The sequence below is a fragment of the Erithacus rubecula genome, assembly GCF_903797595.1.
Source record: "Erithacus rubecula genome assembly, chromosome: 5".
NCBI classification, from domain to species: Eukaryota; Metazoa; Chordata; class Aves; order Passeriformes; family Muscicapidae; genus Erithacus; species Erithacus rubecula.
This window is the reverse complement of record NC_136687.1, coordinates 487,319-508,709: the sequence shown is the minus strand read 5'-3', so window position 1 is coordinate 508,709 and position 21,391 is coordinate 487,319. Positions and strand designations below refer to the sequence as shown.

The following is a 21,391-nucleotide window of genomic DNA, read 5'->3' as shown; positions in this document are numbered from 1 at the left end:
CCGCGCCTGGTGGCCGGGTGGCTGCAGAGTGACATCTAATGGCAGCAGGGACACGGCCAGAGGGGACAGGGCCAGAGGGGACACGGCACAGCAAGCAGAGCCCCCAGCCCCAGCTCCCCATCGAGGGGACACGGGAGGCTTGGGGACACATGTGTCCCCCTCTCCGAGGGGACACCAGGATGGAGGGCAGGGAAAATGGGACAGGAGCACGGTGGTGACAAACAGGATGTCCCCAGGTTTCATTTTATTTTTTTTCCGGGATTTTCCCAGCCCGGAGGTGTCACCGGCGACAAGAGGAGGTGACAGAATCCATCGGGAAGGGGTGAGGGGCTGGAACGGGGCTGGGGGAGTCCCTGGATCCAGCCAGGATCGGGAAATTCCAGCGGCCACAGCTGGAATGGGGTCCAAGAGCCACCAGGTCAGGATGCTCCATCCATCTGCAAAAGGTTGGGGACACCTTGTCCTTGGCTGGGGACATTCCATGGGGACAGAGGATGATCCCGAGCAGCCCTGGAGGGGCTGGCACCACGGAGCCCCTCGGGATGAGGCTGGGACGGGGATTTTGGGTCCCCAAAAAGCTCCTGTCGCTGTGACAGTGACCCCCCGATGTCCCCACCTGTGACAGGTCCGGTTTGCTCCTCAGCTCCAGGGTGTCCTCGGCACGGGACCAGCTCTGGGATTTCCTGAGCCTGGCACAGGGAACACAGGGAGCTGCCACCCCTGGGGCTGTGCCACCACCCCGGGCCCCTTGTCACCGTGCCAGGGTCACTGTGCCACCACCCCGGGCCCCTTGTCACCATGCCAGGGTCACTGTGCCAACAGCCCGAGGGCTGTGTCTTGATGCCAGGGTTCTTGTCCCCCACCCTGGGGTCCTTGTCCCCCCATTCCCAGTGTCCCTGTCCCCTGATCCCGGGGTCCCTGTCCCACCCCAGTGTCCCTGTGCTCCCATCCCAGGGTCCCTGTCCCACCCTGCTGTCCCTGTCCCCTGATCCTGTGGTCCCTGTGCCACTCTGGTGCCCCTGTCCCCCATCCCAGGGTCCCTGTCCCCCCCTGGGGTCCCCATTCCCCCACCCTGGGGGTCCTTTTCCTGACACTGGGGTCCCCGTGCCACCTCCAGGTCACTGTCCCCCCACCCTGGGTTCCCTGTGCCACTCTGGTGTCCCTGTGCTCCCATCCCAGTGTCCCTGTGCCACCCAAGGGTCCCTGACCCCGGGGTCCCCATTCCCCCACCCTGGGGGTCCTTTTCATGACCCTGGGGTCCTTGTGCCACCTCCAGGTCCCTGTCCCATTCCCAGTGTCCCTGTCCCACCCTGGGGTCCCTGTCCCCTGATCCCAGTGTCCCTGTCCCCCCACCCCACCCCATCCAGGACATCACCTGGGCCACACCTTCACGGCCAGCAGGGCCACGGTGGCCACGGCCACGATGGCCACGAGCAGCCCGGACAGGACCTGGAAGGTCCTCAGGTGGCTCAGAGCTGTGGACAGAGAGGAGTCAGTGCCACCCCAGAGCTTGGGGTGCCCCAAAAGGGGTGAAGGGGACACTGGGGTGACAGTCAAAGTGGGGGACACCCCTTGGCATGCAGGGGTGGGGACAGGCAGCGTTTGGGGGGGACACACAGGGTGGGGTGGTCACAGCTGGGGACAACTGCTGCTGCTGCCTGCCACTGTGCCCTGTCCTAAAGGCCACCCTGCAAGGGACAGCATCCCCCAAACTGTGTGCCCTAAAACTTCTCACCTGTGCAGATGTGACCCCAAAACTCCTCACTTGTCCAGGTGTGACCCTAAACTCCTCACCTGTACAGGTGTGACCCCAGAACTCCTCACCTGTACAGGTGTGTGCCCCAAAAGTCCTCATCTGTGCAGGTGTGCCCCCAGAATTCCTCACCCGTACAGGTGTGACCCCAAAGACAGTTCACCTGTACAGATGTGACCCCAAAACTCCTCACCTGTGCAGGTGTGACCCCAAAACTCCTCATCTGTGCAGGTGTGCCCCCAAAACTCACCTGTACAGGTGTGACCCCAAACTCTTCACCTGTACAGGTGTGACCCCAAAACTCATGACCTGTGCAGGTGTGACCCCAAACTCCTCACCTGTGCAGGTGTGACCCCAAACTCCTCCCCTGTCCAGGGTGTCCCCAACACACCCACAAGTGCCACCCCCCTATTTTACCGTCCCACCCCTCCCTCAATCCCATCCCCCACTTCCAGCGATTCCCATTTTGGTTATTTTTTTTTTTAGGATTTCCACTCACTGCGCACATCCAGCTCGGCGCTGCCCGTGGCGTTGCCCAGGGCGTTGGTGGCCACGCACACGTAGCGTCCCCCAGCCCCTGTCCCCGCGGCCAGCAGCTCCAGGCGCAGGGCGTTGTGCGAGGGGACAGCCCTGACCCCCGGGGTGACAGCGGGGGACAGGCTGGTGGCCAGCAGGTGGCCCTGGTGGCTCAGGGCCAGCCGGGAGGGCGGGTGGCTCTCGGCCGTGCACAGCACGACGGCGCCGCGCCCGCCGCTGCTCTCCAGGAAGGTGCTGACCGAGACGGCCCGAGGAGGGTCTGCGAGGGGACACAGAGGGTGGCACCGGGACACGGCCACCAAAATTCATTTAAGGGATTTGTCCCATCCCGCTTGTCCCGGTGCTGGAGGATTCAAACCCTCCCCAGTCCTTGTCTTGCTGCCCCAAAGCTGGAGGAGTTTCCTGGCTTGGAGCTTCTGGGCTCCAAATCTGATTTTTGGGATCTGTCCCATCCTGCTCGTCCTGGTCCTGCGGGATTCAAACCCTCCCCAGTTCTTGTCTTGCTGCCCCAAAGCTGGAGGAGTTTCCTGGCTTGGAGCTTCTGATTTTTGAGGGGTCAGTCCTAAAGAACAACCCCAAATTCCTTTCCCAAAAACTTCCTGGTGTCTCCCCCCTCCAGCTTGGATCATCATCATGCCTTCTCCCACCCCAGCTGGACAATCCCTCAGTTTGGGGCTTTTTGGCTCCAAATCCAACTTCTGAAGGATCAATCCTAAAAAAAACCCAAAAAAACAAAATCCCCTTTCCCAGGTCACCAAAAGATTCTTAACTCATCATTTTTCCATCCTGGATCATCCTCACCCCATCCATCCCTGCTCTGGTGGCTTCTCATATTCCCCAACCCCTCATTCCACACCCAGCCAAAGAATTTCTCAGTTTTGTAGTATTTTGGCCCCAAATCCACCTAAAAAATAATCCCCCAAAATCCCCTTTCCCAGGTCACCAAATGATTCTCAACTCATCATTTTTCCATCCTGGATCATCCCCATCCCATCCATCCCTGCTCTGGTGGCTTCTCATATTCCCCACCCCCTCATTCCCCACCCAGCCAAGGAATTCCTATTTTGGAGCATTTTAACCCCAAATCCACCTAAAAAAAAAAAAAAATCCCCCAAGGGAGAGAAGCAGGGCAGGAAGAGGAAAAGGAGGAAAACCTGCTGCCCTTGCGGAGGTGACAGGAGTGGCAGGGGCTGGGTGGCGCTGGGGACACTCACAGAGGACGCTGAGGCTGACGGGGACAGAGGTGGCCGTGCCCCATGTCCCGCTGGCCCGGCACTGGTAGGAGCCGCCGTCGGCGCTGGACACGGGGCTGAGGACGAAGGAAGCGGAGGGTCCCTCCCAAAGCCACCTCCCGTCGCGGTACCACGTGTAGTTGTCACCTTTGTCCCCCCAGGCGGTGGCCGAGCAGCTCATGGTGGCCTTGGTGCCCTCGGGGACTTCTTGTGATGGCTGCACGCTCAGCGTGACCCCTGAGGAGGGACAGCGGCCACTCAGGGAAGCTCCCAAAGGGACAACCCCACGAATTTGGGGACTTTGGGGACAGCTCACCTGGCACTTCCAGCCGCAGGGAGGTGGCCACCGAGCCGCGGCTGTTGGTGGCCGAGCACAGGTAGAGCCCCGCGTCCCCAAGCTCCAGCCCCGCCATCGCCACCCGCAGCGACGTGGGGGTGGCCCGCACCTCGAAGCGGGGGTCAGAAGTGCCACCGCGGTTGGTGGCCAGGGCTGGGTGGCCCTGTCCCCTGCTGACGGCGATGTCCGGCGTGGGGACACCATCGGCCGAGCAGAGCAGCACCGCCTGTCGCCCCCCGCGGGGCTCCGCCAGCGCCACGAAGCTGGGCTGCTGCGGGGCGTCTGCGGCGACAAGGACAGCGCGTGTGTCCCCACGCCCGTGCGGAGGCCACCCCCAAAAAACACCCTGCGCTGTCGCCGCCTGTCGCGGGGTGGCGACACACACCGTGTCCCCTCCCGACCCCACTCACAGAGCACGGTGAGGGTGGCGGGGGGCGCTGGGGGACCCCGGCCCGCCCTGCAGCTGTAGAGCCCCGCGTCGGAGCGGTGGCCGCGGAGCGCCAGCGAGGGCTCGGGTCCCTCTGTCACCCACCGCCCGTTCTTGAGCCACGTGTAGACGGTCCCCGGCTGCGCGCGGGGGGCCTGGCACGTCAGTGTCACCTCTGTCCCCTCCGCCACCTCGGCCGAGGGTCGCACCAGCACCCTGGTGGCTGCGGCGGGGGCGAAGAAGGATTTTAGCCGCGCAAATTTCAAACCCAAACCGCTCCAGCTCCTCTAAAATCGAGCACCCCCAAACCTGCACCCTTCTTGGGAGTGTCCCCAAGAGTTTGTCCCCTCTCCTCACCTTGCAGGCGGAGCGTGAGGGACGCGCGGGTGACACCGAGGGCGCTCCGCGCCTGGCACTCGTATTCACCCTCATCCTCCTCGGACGCTTCCCGCAATTCCAAGCGCAGCGCGTTGGGAGAGGGGGAGACGCGGATGCTCTGCCGGGGGGTGTCACCTCCCCCGGGGGGGCTGGAGGCCAGCGGGTGTCCCCCCCTGAGCAGGGTGAGCCGGGCCGGGGGGCGGCTGTCCACGGAGCAGAGCAGGATGGTGGCCGAGCCCCGGCTGCTCTCCACGAAGGATTGCAGCCGCAGGTTCCTGGGGGGGTCTGCGGGGTGGGGAAAAACCACGGAGCACGAGATAACGATGGGATGGTTGGGAATTGGAATGATAATGTGGAATTAGAATGGTGGGAAAGAGCTCTGAGGTCATCTGAGCTGTCACATCCCAAGGATGATGGAACTCCACCACTGCACTTCCCAGGTGGGAAATTCCCAATATCCAACCCAAACCTCTCCTGGCACAGCTTGAGGCCATGTCCCTTTGTCCTGTCCCTTGTTCCCCTCCTGTCAGGGAGTTGTGCAGAGCCACAAGGTTCCCCCTGATCCCTCTTTTCTCCAGCCTGAGCCCCTTTCCAGCTCCCTCAGCTTTTTCCAACCCCTTCATGCCAAGGATTCCCCATGCTCCAGAGCCTCCAACCATCCCACATTCATCCTGAAGATTTATAAATTAACACCATCTTTTTCTCATAAAAAAGGGGAAAAAACCCTCCTGTTCTAACTCCTAACAACATTTTTTCTTTTTCTTTTTTTTTAAAGCAAAGTCTGGTTTTGATTTTCTGAAAAAAAAAAGGGGCCCTAAATCCAGCATTAATTTGTGAAAGCCAAGGATTTTCCTGCTGGGTTTGGTGTGGAGCACAAGAAAACTTGGAGAAGGTTTTTGGGGTCTCTGGGCAGGTCTGGGGTGTAAAGCTTGGCTTAATTATCCTCTGGAATACATTCTTTGAGCCCCACTAATTAATTAACCCCCTCTAATAAAACCAAGCCTTACTGAACCGTCCCTCCAGCCAACAGAACCGACTGAGGGGTGACACTGAGCGACACCAAGTGACACCAAGCTGCCCTGGGGGACTCACAGAGGACACTGAGGGTGGCAGGGGTGGCACTGTGGTTCCAGGCCGGGGTCTGTACGGAGCACTGGTAGGAGCCGGCGTCGGAGGCGGTGACGGCAGGGAAGGTGAGATTTTGGGAAGAGCCGGTGCCCAGCCACACCTGGTTCCTGTACCAGGTGTAGCTCAGCACGTCCTGGTCCCCTCCTGCCACCATGCAGGTGAGGGTGGCGTTGTCCCCTTCCCGCACGGATGGGGACGGCCGGATCCAGACCCGGGCGGCTGCGAGGAGGGGAGGAAAAAGGGGGGATCCCTCATTTTCCAAGATAGGAAAGGTCAGGGAGTTGCGGGACAGCAAAAAGAGGGAATGGTCACCACAACCCACAGGTGACATCATTCCATTCCCATTCCCATTCCAATTCCCATTCCTGTTCCCATCCCCATCCCCATTCCCATTCTCATTTCCATCCCCATCCCCATCCCCATCCCCCTTCCCTACTCTCCACCCCCTTCCCACCCTGTTTCTGTTCCTGTTCCTATTCCATAGATCCCATCCCATCCCATCCCATCCCATCCCATCCCATTATCCCATCCCATTATCCCCTCCCATCCCATCCCATTATCCCATCCCATTATCCCATCCCATTATCCCATCCCATTATCCCATCCCATCCCCATCATCCCATTCCCATTCCCATTATCTCATCCCATCCCCATTTCCATTTCCATTCCCATTCCCATTTCCATTCCCATCCCATTCCCTCACCGCCTCCAGAGAAGTTCCCGGCCGTGCTGGCGTTGCCGTGGCCGTTGGTGGCCAGGCACCGGTACTCGCCCTCGTCCTGCAGCAGCACGGGCTGGACACGGACACGCAGCGCGTTGGTGGCCCAGGTGACACTGAGCCGTGGCCGGGGGACGGGCGGTGACAGCGCCGTGGAGGCCACCAGGGCCCCGTCCTTGAAGAGGGCGAGCTGTGCCGGCGGGGAGCTGTCCACGGAGCACTCCAGCATCCCACGCTGGCCCCACGGGGGCTCCAGGAAGGTGCTGAGCACTGGGGTCCGTGGGGGGTCTGCACGGGACGGGGGGAGAGACTTGAGGATGCACCCAGAGACCCCCGGGACACAGCGAGGGGACAGGGCCAGCTCGGTGCCATCCCATGGTGACATCCCATGGTGACATCCCAACGGCACCATCCCAGTGGCATCGTTCCATTCCATCATCCTGTCCTGTCCTGTTCCATCCCGTTATCCTATCCCATTATCCCATCACACTGATCCCATTGATCCCGTTGATGCCATGCCATGCCATGGATCTCATCCCAGTGATCCCATTGATCCCATCCCATTCCATTGATCCCACTGATCCCATCCCATCTCACTGATCCCATTGATCCCATCCCATCCTATTGACCATATTGATCCCATTGATCCTGTTGATCCCATTGATTCCATTGATACCATCCCATTGATCCCATTTCATCCCAGTGATCCCATTGATCCCATCCCATTTATCCTACTGATTCCATCCCATCTCACTGATCCCATCCCATTGATCCCATTGACCCCATCCCATCCTATTGATGTTATTGATCCCGTTGATCTCATTGATCCCATCCCATTGATCCCATTCCATCCCACTGATCCCATTGATACCATCCCATTGATCCCATTCCATCCCATTGATCACATTGACCCCATCCCATCCCACTGATCCCATTGATACCATCCCATTGATCCCATTCCACCCCAGTGATCCCATTGACCCCATCCCATCCCACTGATCCCATACCATCGATCCCATTGATCTCATCCCATTGATCCCATTGTTCCCGTTGATCCCATCCCATCCCACCCCACCCGCCCCGTTCCCTCTCCTCTGTCCCCTGGCGTGTCCCACTCACAGTGGACGCTCAGGGTGACAGCGGGGGACGCGCTGGTCCCCGCGGAGCCCCGGGCCCGGCAGTGGTAGAGCCCGGTGGCAGCGCTGGTGACACGGGACAGCACGAGGACACTGTCAGGACCCTCCTGGAGCCACTTGCTGTCCTTGTACCAGGAGTAGACGGTGTCACCCGGTGGCTCTCCGGCCACCTGGCACATCAGGGACACGTTGTCACCTTCCAGCACCTCCGAGGACGGTGAGATCAGGACTCGGGTGGCTGGAGCAGGGACAGTGCCACCTCAGAGGGGACAGGGCAGAGCTCGGCACTGCCGGTGTCCCCTCGTCACTTCCATAACCTGTGGGGTGTGACATTCCCACTCTGTCCAAGGATTTGAGGCAGCTCCGATGTGACATTGGTGCTCCCTGTCCCCTTAGAGTGTCCCCAAATCCTCCTGGACATGCCCAGGGCTGAGGTATTGGAATGTGGGCAAGGGGTGGCAATGGGGGGGACCTGGTGGCACTGGGGGGGATCTGGTGGCACTGGGGGGGATCTGGTGGCGCTAGGTGTGATCTGGTGGTGCTGGGAGGGATCTGGTGGTGCTAGATGTGATCTGGTGGCACTGAGTGTGATCTGATGGCACTGGGAGGGATCCAGTGGCACTGAGTGTGATCTGGTGACACTGAGCGGGATCTGGTGGCACTGGGAGTGCAGACACGTGGTCATTCCCATGGGATGGGCCACTCCGATCCCTGGATGTGATCTGGTGGCACTGGTGGAATCCAGTGGCAGTGGTGGGATCTGGTGTCACTGGGAGGCATCTGGTGGCACTGGGAGCACAGACATGGGGTCATTCCCATGGAATGAGCCACTCCAGTCCGCAGGAGGGATTTGGTGGCAGTGGGAGGGATCTGATGGCACTGGGAGGGATCTGGTGGCACCGGGAGGGACCTGGTGGCACCGGGAGGGACCTGGCAGTGCTGCAAGGGTTCTGGTGGCACTGAGGGGATCTGGTGGCACTGGGAGCGCACACACATGGTCATTCCCATGGGACGAGCTGCTCCGATCCCTGGATGGAATCTGGTGGCACCGGGAGGGACCTGGTGGCACCAGGAGGGTTCTGGTGGCACAGGGAGGGATCTGGTGGCACAGGGAAGGATCTGGTGGCACTGACGGGACCTGGTGGCACAGGGAGGGATCTGGTGGCACAGGGAGGGACCTGGTGGCACTGGGAGCTCACACACGTGGTCATTCCCATGGGAGGAGCCGCTCCCATCCCGAATCCCGGCTCCCACCTTGCACGCGCAGGTACAGCCGTCGCTCCGCCCAGCCGTGCGCGTTGGTGGCCGTGCACCGGTAGCTGCCATCGTCCGCCGGTGTCACCTCCCTGATCTCCACCCGTAGCCAGTTGGGGACAGCGGAGACCGTGACCCGCGGGCTGCTCCCGCCGGCGCTGGTGGCCACCGGCTCCTGGTCCCGGAGCAGGGCCAGCTGGGCCGGGGGGTTGCTGGCCACGGAGCACTGGAAGATGGCCAGGGAGCCCCGCTCGGCCTCCAGGAAAGCCGTCAGGAGAGGGTCCCGAGGGGGGTCTGTGGGGGGGAATGGGGTGAGAGGCTGGGAATGCCATCGGGAGAGGGGATCTGGGGAGGGGTCACTGCTCTGGGGGTCTGGGAGGGGATGGAGGGGAGAGGGAAAAGGGAAAAAGGGAGAAGGGGGAGGTGAAAGGGGAAAGGAAAAGGGGAAAGGAAAAGGGGAAAGGAAACGGGGAAAGGAAACGGGGAAAGGAAACGGGGAAAGGAAACGGGGAAAGGAAAAGGGGAAAGGAAAAGGGGAAAGGAAAAGGGGAAAGGAAAAGGGGAAAGGAAAAGGGGAAAGGAAAAGGGGAAAGGAAAAGGGGAAAGGAAAAGGGGAAAGGAAAAGGGGAAAAGGAAAAGGGGAAAGGAAACGGGAAAAGGAAACGGGAAAAGGAAACGGGGAAAGGAAAAGGGGAAAGGAAAAGGGGAAAGGAAAAGGGGAAAGGAAAAGGGGAAAGGAAAAGGGGAAAGGAAAAGGGGAAAGGAAACGGGAAAAGGAAACGGGGAAAAGGAAATGGAGAAAAGGGAAAGGAAAAGGGGAAAGAAGAGAGGGGAAAGCAAATGGGAAACACAAGAGGATGGTGAAGGGAAAGGGAAAGGGAAAGGGAAAGGGAAAGGGAAAGGGAAAGGGAAAGGGAAAGAGAAAGAGAAAGGGAAAGGGAAAGAGAAAGAGAGAAAGAGGAAAGAAGAGAGGGGAAAGCGGAAAGGGGAAAAGGGAAAGGGCAAAAGGAAGATGAAAAAGAGAAGGAAAAGGGAAAAGGGAAACAGAAGGAGATGGTGAAGTGAAAGGAAAAGGGGAAAGCAGAAAGGGGAAAGGGGGAAATAAAATAAAGGAAAAGGGCAAAAGGAAGATGAAAAACATAAGGAAAAGGAAGAGAAAAGGGAAACATAAGGGGATGGTGAAGGGAAAGGGAATGGGAAAGGGAAAAGGAAAGGAAAAAGGGGAAATTGAAAGGAAAAGGGAGAAAGTGGAAGAGAATGGGAAGTGGAAAAGGAAACAGAAAGGAAGAAGGAAGGGGGAAGGGAAAGAGATAGGGAAAAGGGGAAAAGGAGAGAAGGAGAGAAGGGGAAGAGAAGGGACAAGGTAAGGGAAAGGGAATGTGAAAAGGAAAAGGTGACATTAAAAGAAAAAGGGCAAAAGGGGAAGAGAACAAAAAGTGAAAAGGGAAACAAGTGAAAGGGAAAGGGGAAGGGAAAGAGGAAAGGAAAGGGGGAAAGGGGAGAAGGAGAGAAGAAAAGATGGGAAGGGGAAAGGGAAGAGGAAAAGGGAAGAGGGAACGGGGAAGAGGGAAAGGGAACGGGGAAGAAGGAAAGGGAACGGGGAAGAGGGAAAAGAGAAAGGGAACGGGGAAGAGGGAAAGGGAACGGGGACGAGGGAAAGGGAACGGGGAAGAGGGAAAGGGAACGGGGACGAGGGAAAGGGAACGGGGACGAGGGAAAGGGAACGGGGACGAGGGAAAGGGAACGGGGACGAGGGAAAGGGAACGGGGAACAAGGAAAGGGAACGGGAACAAGGAAAGGGAACGGGGACGAGGGAAAGGGAACGGGGAAGAGGGAAAGGGAACGGGAAACAGGGAAGAGGGAAAGGGAACGGGAAAGAGGGAAAGGGAACGGGAAAGAGGGAACAGGGAAGAGAGAAAGGGAACGGGGAAGAGGGAAAAGGAACAGGGACAGGGAACAGGGAACAAGGACAGGGAAAGGGAACAGGGAAAGGGAACAGGGAAAGGGAAGGGGACAGGGACGCACACAGCACATCCAGGAGCACTTGGGGAGAGCTCCGGCTGCCGCCCGCGGCGCTGGCCCGGCACCGGTAGAGCCCGGCGTCCCTGCTGGCCACCGGCCGCAGCACCAGCGAGGGGGCCGAGCCCCCGGGGATCCGCTGCCCGTTGTGGTACCAGGTGACGTTGGGGACAGCCGTGGAGCCGCTGCTCAGGTGGCAGGTGAGGGTGGCATTGTCACCCTCCAGCACGCGGGGGGATGGGGACACGGTGACATTGGCAGCTGTGGGCAGGAGGACGCGGGGTCTGTGTCAACGGTGGGGTGACAACAGCCCAAAGCCACCCAAGGACAGCGTGGTTACCCCATGGGGCAAATTCTGGCTGATGTCACAGTGCTATGGTGGGGACAGCTCTGAGCCTGGCAGTGCCACCAACCCAGGGACATCCCTTGGCCATGCTTTGCTCAGTGCTCCTGTCACACACAGCCAGGGAACCCCTGCCAGGGGTTGGAATGTCATGGGGGAACCACCATGTCTGGATTTTGTGGCCATGTGGCATTTCCATGTGGCATTTCCATGTGGCATTTCTGCTACTCCTGCCACCATCTCCCGAGCTTTCCTCCTCCTCCAGCATTCCCTTCCCACGCTCCCCTCTCCCAGGACAATCCCAGATGCCACAATCCTGTCCCCTGTCCCCACTCACTGTCAGCCTTGAAATCCACGGTGGAGCTGGCAGATCCTTGGGAATTTTTCGCCTGGCACACGTAAATCCCCTCATCCTCCACCACCACATCCCGGATTTCCACCTTCAGGCTGTTGTAGGACCTGGTGACCTGGACCCTGGGGCTGGTGGTGGCTTGGGGACAGCCCTGGGTGCAGGCAATGACATTGTCCCCTCTCTGGAGGGTGAGGTTGGACTCGGGATCGCTCTCCACAGAGCACTGGATGATGCCCAGGCGCCCACCCTGGCTCTGCAGGAATGTGCTCAGCACTGGCGGCCTTGGGGGGTCTGTGGGGGAAAAAGTGGATCTGTGATGTTGGAAAAACTCCCAGAATCCAAAGGGTTGATGCTTCCAGCACCTCCTGAGCATCCAGGTTGGATGGGAGTTTTTATTTGGGATTATTACTATTATTATTATTATTATTACTATTATTATTATTATTATTATTTTAAATAATCTGGATGTGTCCCTGCCAAGAGGAGAGGGGTTGGAATAAGAAGGGCTTTGAGATCCCTCCCAACCCAAACCAGGGACAAACCACCACTGGGAAAACCCTCAGAATCCAAGGGATTGAAGCTTCCAGTGCTGCCTGAGAAACTCTTGGACATCCAGGTTGGACCTGGTCTAGTGGGAGATGTCCCTGCCCACAGCAGAGGGGTCAGGATGAGACGAGCTTTGAGGTCCCCCAAATCCAACCCATCCGTGGTTCTATCACCATTTATAGCTCTTAAAATCCTCCAAATTCCTCCTCCTGGATTTACCCACCGAAAGGAATTTTTCCCCCTCCCCACATTCCCACCCAAGAGCTCCTTGGCCATGGTGGGTGGGGATGGTGGGAACCTCAGCCCCAGGAATTCCCTTTGGAATTCTCACTCACAGAACACTCGGAGCGGGACAGCCTCTGACGTGTCACTGCCTTTCCTGCTCCGGACCTGGCACTGGAAGGTTCCGGCATCGTCGCTGCGGATGGATGGGAATTCCAGGGTTGGGAATGAGCCCTCCCGGAGCCTCCGGCCATTCCTGTACCAGGCATAGAGCGGCTCCTCCGCTGTGTCCCCCGTCCCCACGCAGGTCAGGGTGACCGCTGTCCCCTCTGTCACCTCCTCCGAGGGCTGGACCAGGAGCCCCGCAGCTGAGGAGAGGAGGGAGAGGGAAATCAGGGAAGGAGGGTGGGGGCAGTGCCCCTGATCTCCTGGCACATATTCTCTGCTAATGGGCCATCTTTAAACCAGCTGGGCAATCATCTTTATCTTCCCACAGCCCATCCTCCCTCCAGCAGATATCTCCTGTTACTGGGTCAGGTGTTAAAAACCAGCTGGGACAGTCATCTTTACTTTTCCATGACCCACCCTTCACCCAGCAGGTATCACCTGTTAATGGGCCATTGTTAAAAACTGGGTGTGGCAGTGAATCTTATCCCTGTGGGAGATATCTCCTGTTAATGGGCCATTGTTAAAAACTGGGTGTGGCAGTGAATCTTATCCCTGTGGGAGATATCTCCTGTTAATGGGCCATTGTTAAAAAACTGGGTGTGGCAGTGAATCTTATCCCTGTGGGAGATATCTCCTGTTAATGGGCCATTGTTAAAAACCAGCTGGGCAATCATCTTTATCTTCCCACAGCCCATCCTCCCTCCAGCAGATATCTCCTGTTCATGGCCACTGAGTCCCAGGGCATGGCTGATAAAATTCCATCATCCCACTGGGAGATGCTCCAGCCAGGGCAGGAGCCAAGCCTTTCCTACCCAGAGAAAAACTGAGATTTGGAACACCAGAGCAGCCTTTCCACTGGATCCCAGAGGAAAGCCAGACCCTTGCACATCATCCCTGGAGCTTCAGAGGAAACTGCACCTTCTCCAGGAGCACTGCTCCAGCTGAGCCACATCTGCCCCTGCAGGAGGATGCAGCACCATGGAATGGGACTGTGCCACCACCCTGACTGACTGACTGTGCCAGCTTGGATTCTGACTCTGGCAGGGCTGGGATTGTTCTATGTAATACTGCATTTCTATTTTAATTTTCCTAGTAAAGAACTGTTATTCCTAATTCCCATCTCTTTGCCTGAGAGCCCCTTAATTTCAAATTTATAATAATTTGGAGGAAGGGGGTTTACATTGTCCATTTCAAAGAGAATCTTCTGCCTTTTTTGGCAGACACCTGTCCTTAAACCAGGACGGAGGGAAATCCTTCCCATGGATCCTTCCAGCTGCAATTCCCCATTTGGCTTTCCAGAGTCTCCTCCCTCGCTGGAATCTGTGGGGTCTTTGAGGGGTGACATTCTCTGGGGATACTGCACAGGCAAATGGGGCAAAACGGGCTGACCCTTTCGTGTTTTTTCCAGGTTCATCCAGGTGAGTTTTCCCAGGACAGACCCTGTCCCCTCCTCCCAGTGGCTGGGCCTTGTCCAACTTCCAGTTCCCCACTGGGACAACCAAATTCAGGTTTGGTTTCTCTGGAATTGGACCTGGAGGTGACTTTTGGGGTTTTTTGGGATCCTAATGGATGCTCCTCTTGGACATGGATATGGGGGACTTCTCTTTCCTTCTGCTGCCTCTGTCACCCCAAATTATCCAGACTTTGGGATCAGGGGCCAGTGACAGGCGGGGATGAACGGAGCAATAAAGTTCGGATAAATTTACCGAATATTTTGGCATTTTGGGAAACAAAACCTGGGAGAGCAGCTCTGACACCACTGAGGAGGGGACACCACAGAGCCTCACTGTCCCCTGGTGCCCCCGTGTCCCCCCAATTCTGGAGGTTCCCATCACCCCAAATCCACCATCACCCCGGGACTCACCGCGGATCTCGAGGATTTTGGCGGCGCTGGCGTTGCCGTGGGCGTTGCTGGCGGTGCAGCCGTAATTCCCGCTATCCCGGGGCCCTGCGTCCCGCAGTTCCAGCCGCAGGGAATTGCGGGAGGCGGTGACACCGAGCCGCTGGCCCAGGGTGGCCACCTGAGCCCCGCTGGTGGCCAGCACGGCGCCGTCGCGGCCGATGGTCAGGGTGGCCGGAGGGTGGCTGTCCACGGTGCAGCGGACAATGACCAGCCGGCCACCCTGGGTCTCCTGGAAGAGCGTGAGGGTGGGAATTCGGGGTGGATCTGTGGGGTGGGAGAGGATGTGGAGGTTGGGGTGTGGCCACAGGGAAAAGCCCAGAGGGGACATTAAATCTCAGTTGATCCAAGGGCAGGGACACTTCTATGCCAGGTGGCTCCAAGTCACATCCAACCCGGCCTTGGGCACTTCCAGGGATGGGAAGTGTCCCCTCAGCCAACCTGGATGTCACAGTCTGCTTGTCCCATGTGTCACCGGCTCAGATTTACCCCAAAATTGTCATGATCAACCCATGGCTGGGTTATTTTCCCCTTCAAAATCCCTTGAGCTGTTCTTATCCTGATGGATCCTCCCTGAGAAACTTCCCCAAATCTTACACAATGGAGGGGATTAGTGGGAGATGCTGTCCCAAATGTCACTTAATGCCACCCTCACACCTGACTCACAGCCAAAATTTGTTGTATTCCCACACAATTCAACCAGCAGGGCTAAAACCACCTCCTGTGTTCACCTGTCCCTCCTGCTCAGGAAGAGGCTTTGCCATGAATTTTTCGGGGGATTTCCTGGATTTTGGGGGTTTGCACGTGGCAGGAGCTGGTGGCACTCACATGTCACGCTGAGGCTGATGGGCTGGGCCGTGTCACTGCCCTGGCTGTTGGTCACTTGGCAGGAGTAGTAGCCGGCATCAGCGGCAGTCACGGCGGGGAACAGGAGGGTGTGGGCCGGGCCCTCCTTGAGCCAGGCACTGTTCTTGTACCAGGTGTAGCTCAGCTCCTCGGGATGTCCCTCCCGCCCGGGGACATCGCAGGACAAGGTGGTGGCCGTCCCCTCGTGCACCTCGGCCGCGGGGCTGGCCGAGATCTCGGCGGCTGAGGGAGAAGGGACACGCTCAGGATGGCCCTGGAGACAGGACCCACCCCAAATCCCCCATTCCACAGGCTGGGAGATGATGGGAGCTGCTCAGGGGGTGACAACACAGCTGGGGGACATTTGGGTTTGTCAGCTGGGGGCAGCTGGGTTTAGAGCAAAGCCCCACTCATGGTGGGTGGGGAAGGGTCTTTCACCCCTCAGGGTGGGCACAGGGGGGCTTTGGAGGGACCCTTCTGAGGGGGGAGATGCTCCCTGTGGGATTCCAGCTGGCAGGGAAGGCTGGGATTTGTCTTTGCTGTGGGATCTGATGGGAAGAGGAGCCTCTTCCCTTCCCTGTGGGGGCGCTGGGCTGGAATTCCTGGAGAAGCCATGGCTGGCCCTGGATCCCTGGAAGTGTCCAGGAAGCCCCCCTGAGCATGGCAGGGGTGGGAACGATCCTGGATCTCCACAAGCTCCCAAGTCCTTCCCAGCTTTGCTCAGCTGGCAATCCCTCCCTGTTTTCTGGGATCACAAAGACAAGGGACACCGGCATGGCACAACGGGGCCACCCCAATTCCCGCACCTCCAGCATCACCAGCCCCTCCATCCCCACCCAGCCTGGGACACTCAGCCCTGTCCCACCCCTCGGAGCTCCCGTGGCACTTACAGAACACGTGGAGGGTGACAGGAGGTGACACCCCGGTGCCGAGGGCGTTCTGGGCCTGGCAGTGGTAGCGCCCGTGGTCCTCCCGGCGCACTCCCCGCAGGGCCAGCACCCGCTCGGTGCCCACGGCCACCCCGTCCTTGTACCAGTGGTAGCCCGAGACTGGGGGGTGGCTGCTGCCAACCTGGCAGCTCAGGGTCACGTTGTCACCCACGCCGATGTTCCCCGAGGAAGGGCTCAGCGACACCTGGGTGTCCTTGGGGGTGTCTGCGGGACAGAGGGGCGAGGTGGGCACAGGTGCTGCCACCACTCTGGGACAGGGAGAAGGGGACATGGGTGTGGAAGAGTCAGTCTGAAGTTTCTCTGCTTCATGACCATCATCAGAGACTGAGCCCCTGGACCCCAAAACTCACTCTGAGCTGAGCTCTGGCCTGGCCCAGGTGGATCCTTGCCCAGGGCTGTTTGTGGCTGTGCCTGGTGCTTGCCCAGGGCTGTTTGTGGCTGTGGCTGGTGCTTGCCCAGGGCTGTTTGGCTGTGCCTGGTGCCCCAGGGCTGTGTGGCTGTGCCTGGTGCTGCCATGGCACGAGCAGGTGCTGCTCATAGTGCCCTGTTCATTGTTTGTTGGAGCAATGATCTCCACATACAATAGTCCATAAATCTCCTCACCTTTTGGCCAGAGGCCACTTGCTTTGGAAAAGGACTATAAAAGTGACTTTCCTAAAGAGACTTTGAGATCTCTTTCTCCCCAACAGATCAAAGACATGTTTGTCATCAGACAACTCGAGGATGCGTCCCTTCTTTTGGTAGCTATATCCCATCCTTTCCTCTCATCCTTTCTCTCTCTCTCCTTTTACTTTGTTTCCTTTACCTCTCTCTCTCTCTCTTCTATCACAAAACTGAATTGTTACACTCAATAAACTGCATTGCTGCTTTCTGCTGAACAAAACCTGAGTCTTTTGCTTTTTTGTCTTTTGCACCCTGGGGTCAAACGAACCATCACGACTCCCACTGGGGTTGAGTGACATGGTGGCAGGATGTGGCACCTAAAGGACAGATGTGGCCAAGGAGGAGGAAAGGGAGGGAGAAACAGGAGGAAAATGCTGTGGGGAAGGAGGGGGTGGCAGGAGGAGGACATGGCAGAGCTGCCCCCTGTCCCCACCGCACGTACGCCTGACCCGCAGCACCAGCTCTGCGCTCGCCCTCTTGGATCCGGTGGAAACCTTGCAGAGCAGCTTCTTGCCGTGGTCCTTCCAGGAGAAGGAGCTGGTGAGGTTCACCTGGCTGCTGACCCCGCTGGTGTCCAGCTGGACACGGCTGGACACCTCGGACCCCCGGGGGTCGTAGCCCTCCCAGCGCAGGACGATGTCCCCCCCGGGACAGACGTAGGGCGTGGAGCACTCCAAGGTGGATCTTTGTCCCTCGGTCAGCTCCTGGCTGCTGGTGACACTGGGACGCTCCAGATCCTCTGGGATGGAGAGCAGAGGGCAGGGTGAGCACATGGAAAGGGCAGGAAGGGAATTGTTTGGGAATTTTGGTGTTTTACCCACCCGAAACTCTCAGCGCCACATCCCGCGACGCCGACCAGCGGTCGCCGTTGATGATCTCGAAGCGGAACCTGTAGGGGCCACTGTCCCCTGGTGTCACCCCCCGCAGCAGCAGGGTGCAATTCCGGGCCGTGGGGTCCCCCAGGAGCTGGGCACGACCCCCAAAATGGGGATCCACATCCTGGGGGGTGGTGGAGTGGAACACCAGCGTCCGCTGGCCGTCGTAGTCCTTGTACCAGATGGCCACGATGCCGTCGGCGGTTGTCACATCCTCGGGGTAGCTGAAGGTGCAGGGGACAACCAGGCAGGACCCCCCGCTGGCCTGCAGGGACTCGGGGTAGGAGACCCCCCAGGAGCTGAGGGCTGTGCCAGGGAAAATCGGGATCAGGAGCTTGAAATGTCCCCATGTCCCCCCACGTCCCCAGGGAAGGTGGGAGAGGAGGAGGGATTTGGGATAAACCCCCCCAAAAGGAGGTTTTGGGGTACAGAAGGGGGAGATAACTGGGAAAAGCTGGATCTTCCCAGCCTAAATAATGAGGAAAAGGGGGAAAGCGACCTCCTGGCCATCCCCTTTCCTCACTTACCCTGGCTCCTTGTCCTTGCTGCCATGGCCTGGCTGTCACCATGTCACCCCATCCCTGCCCATCAGCAGTGTGGGAACACAGCGAATCCCCCCAGGAGCAGCCTTGGAATCCCCCACATTCCTCCCCCCACCCATGTGGGGGCCATTCCCAGCCCCCAGCGGACAATCCCAAGGGTGTCATTGTCCCCATACCTGGCGGGATGAGGCTGGCCAGGAGCACCAGGCAGTGGGGCAGGTACATGGTGACACTGCCAGGGGACACAGGGACACGCCAGCACAAGGGACCCTGGGGACAAGAGGAGGTGGCTGAGGACCTTGGGATGGATCCCTGTGGGATAAATCCTGCTGGAATCAGAACAGGCCCCAGTATGGGGAGGAAAATAGAAAGGGAAGAGAGAAGAGGGAAAAGGAAGGAAGGAAGGAAGGAAGGAAGGAAGGAAGGAAGGAAGGAAGGAAGGAAGGAAGGAAGGAAGGAAGGAAGGAAGGAAGGAAGGAAGGAAGGAAGGAAGGAAGGAAGGAAGGAAGGAAGGAAGGAGGGAAGGAAGGAGGAAGGAAGGAAGGAAGGAAGGAAGGAAGGAAGGAAGGAAGGAAGGAAGGAAGGAAGGAAGGAAGGAAGGAAGGAAGGAAGGAAGGAGGAGGAAGGAAGGAGGAAGGAAGGAAGGAAGGAAGGAAGGAAGGAAGGAAGGAAGGAAGGAAGGAAGGAAGGAAGGAAGGAAGGAAGGAAGGAAGGAAGGAAGGAAGGAAGGAAGGGAGGAAGGAAGGAAGGAAGGAAGGAAGGAAGGACGGAAGGAAGGAAGGAAGGAAGGAAGGAAGGAAGGAAGGAAGGAAGGAAGGAAGGAAGGAAGGAAGGAAGGAAGGAAGGAAGGAAGGAAGGAAGGAAGGAAGGAAGGAAGGAAGGAAGGAAGGAGGAAGGAAGGAAGGAAGGAAGGAAGGAAGGAAGGAAGGAAGGAAGGAAGGAAGGAAGGAAGGAAGGAAGGAAGGAAGGAAGGAAGGAGGGAAGGAAGGAAGGAAGGAAGGAAGGAAGGAAGGAAGGAAGGAAGGAAGGAAGGAAGGAGCAAGAGAAAAAATGAAAAGGAGAAGGAAAAGAAAGAAAGGAAGGAAAAAGGAACCAAGAAGAGAAAAACAAAGAAACAGAAGAGGAAACCAAGAAAAGGAAGAGGAAAACCAAAAATAAACAGAGAATTATTAAAAATGTTTTATGGTTTTTTGCAGCTTCAGACAAACCCCTGACATTCCTTTCAGTTTCACCCCTCATCTCTCTGGGACAAACCAGAATAATTCCACCAATATTTTCCCCCAATATCAGGGAAACCAGTGCTCAGATCGCTGGGAGTTCTCCAAATCCTCTGGTCCCGAGGAACGAGGCCTCTCCCAGCCCCAGCTCTGGCCTTTCCCTCTCCCCCATCCCCTCCTTTCCCCACATCTGTCTCCAATTTCCTCGCTGCTCCTTGGATTTCGGGGTGGATTTCCCGCTCTGCAGAGCTTTGTTTGGGATTTTTCCCAGACAATGAGCACAGCCAATGGCTGGGGTGGCCCCTGGATGTTGATGCTCGGAGGGGGGGACGGTGTAAAACTCACAAATTGTCACGGGATTTGTGCAGGAAGAGGAAGGAAGAGCCGGGATCCAGCCCCCGGCTCGTGCTGGTGTCAAGTTTCGTTTCTTCTCTGGGGCTTCTCCCAGTTTCGATTCCTTGGGGCTGCTCAGGGAGGGATGGGGACCTGTGGAATGCTCCTGGGATTCTGGGGCTGTAAGGATTTCTAGGAAAACACTTCTGGTGTGGGGCTGGATGAGCAGCCTGGGGAGGGGAAAGTGTCCCTGGTGTCCCTAAATGGGATTTAAGGAATGGGTTGGGATGGGAGGGGTTGAAATCTCGTCTCATTTCCAAGGGCAGGGACATCTCCCATTATCCTGGGTGGCTCCAAATCCTGCCCAGCCTGGCCTTGGACACCTCCAGGAACGAGGCAGCCACAAATCTCTGGGAATTCCATTCCAGAACCTTCCCACCATCAGAGGGAGGGATTTTTTTCCCAATCTCCCACCTATCCCTGCAGTTTAAAAGTCACTTTTTGGCACAAGAACGAGCATGGAGAGGGGACATTCCCAATGTGGGACCCTTCAGCTCCATCACATCCCAAAATCCACAGAGGGACTGTGGGATGATGGGACCAGGATGATGGGACACCATTCCTCAGGATGAGGGATGGATGTGATGCCCTGGATCTGATTCCTGGAATTCCAGGAATTCCCTGGCTCCCGGCAGGAGAGGCTCATCCCAAAAGGATCCTCCAAAATCCACCCCCAGTGCCCAGAATTCCCAACTTTTCCCTTCCCCAGTGCCCAGAATTCCCAACTTTCCCACCCCCAGTGCCCAGAATTCCCAACTTTTCCCACCCCCAGTGCCCTGAATTCCCAACTTTTCCCACCCCCAGTGCCCTGAATTCCCAACTTTTCCCACCCCCAGTGCCCAGATTTCCCAATTTTTCCCACCCCCAGTGCCCAGAATTCCCGACCTTTCCCACCCCCAGTGCCCTGAATTCCCAACTTTTCCCACCCCCAGTGCCCAGAATTCCCAACTTTCCCACCCCCAGTGCCCTCAATTCCCAACTTTTCCCACCCCCAGTGCCCTGAATTCCCAACTTTTCTCACCCCCAGTGCCCTGAATTCCCAACTTTTCCCACCCCCAGTGCCCAGAATTCCCAACTTTTCCCACCCCCAGTGCCCTCAATTCCCAACTTTTCCCACCCCCAGTGCCCAGAATTCCCAACCTTTCCCATCCCTGCACACCACGGCGTTACCTGGTGCTGGCGGTGGCTCTGGCAGTGCCACCTCCCGCGCGGTGACACGGGGGACGCCGCCTGTCCCCGCGCTCAGGGACGTCCCTTTATCAGCGGGGGGAGGAGGGAGAGGAGCCCCAAACCGCAGCACTTCCCTCTTTTTGTGTCCCTGCTCCGATTTTGGGAAGTGGTGGCAGCAGCAGCTTTTCCCTGATTCCGGGATTTTGGGGCCGGGGTGGGTTTGGGGCACTCCGAGGTCTCCGGGTTTAGGGTCCTGCTGGGGGGGGGTGGGATTGGTTTTGTTCC

General features: G+C 58.1%; 1 protein-coding gene across 1 annotated transcript; it reads right to left on the bottom strand.

Moving 5' to 3' along the window:
• Nucleotides 1–239: 239 nt before the first annotated feature.
• Nucleotides 240–21,144, bottom strand: SIGLEC1 (sialic acid binding Ig like lectin 1). The gene is made up of 22 exons (XM_079307514.1): nucleotides 21,107–21,144; nucleotides 18,503–18,596; nucleotides 17,731–18,090; nucleotides 17,352–17,648; nucleotides 16,187–16,450; nucleotides 15,279–15,539; nucleotides 14,415–14,717; nucleotides 12,496–12,750; nucleotides 11,600–11,905; nucleotides 10,926–11,180; nucleotides 8,901–9,194; nucleotides 7,630–7,884; nucleotides 6,496–6,798; nucleotides 5,757–6,011; nucleotides 4,644–4,949; nucleotides 4,270–4,509; nucleotides 3,839–4,141; nucleotides 3,505–3,759; nucleotides 2,253–2,549; nucleotides 1,376–1,475; nucleotides 617–689; nucleotides 240–437 (listed from the first exon to the last, which is right to left on the bottom strand). Exons 2-22 carry the CDS (start codon nucleotides 18,549–18,551, stop codon nucleotides 420–422), a joined length of 5,049 nt encoding a protein of 1,682 aa, XP_079163640.1. The 5' UTR covers nucleotides 18,552–18,596; nucleotides 21,107–21,144; the 3' UTR covers nucleotides 240–419.
• Between the last annotated feature and the right edge of the window lie 247 nt (nucleotides 21,145–21,391).

Excerpts from the sequence above, each read along its gene's own strand:
- SIGLEC1 (XM_079307514.1), bottom strand. The coding sequence starts at position 18,551 with ATGTACCTGCCCCACTGCCTGGTGCTCCTGGCCAGCCTCATCCCGCCA. Across the intron at positions 4,142-4,269 it reads CGCCACCCTCACCGTGCTCT|ACGCCCCGCAGCAGCCCAGC; the intron begins GTGAGTGGGGTC and ends TTGTCGCCGCAG. Across the intron at positions 1,476-2,252 it reads CGCCGAGCTGGATGTGCGCA|CTCTGAGCCACCTGAGGACC; the intron begins GTGAGTGGAAAT and ends CTCTGTCCACAG.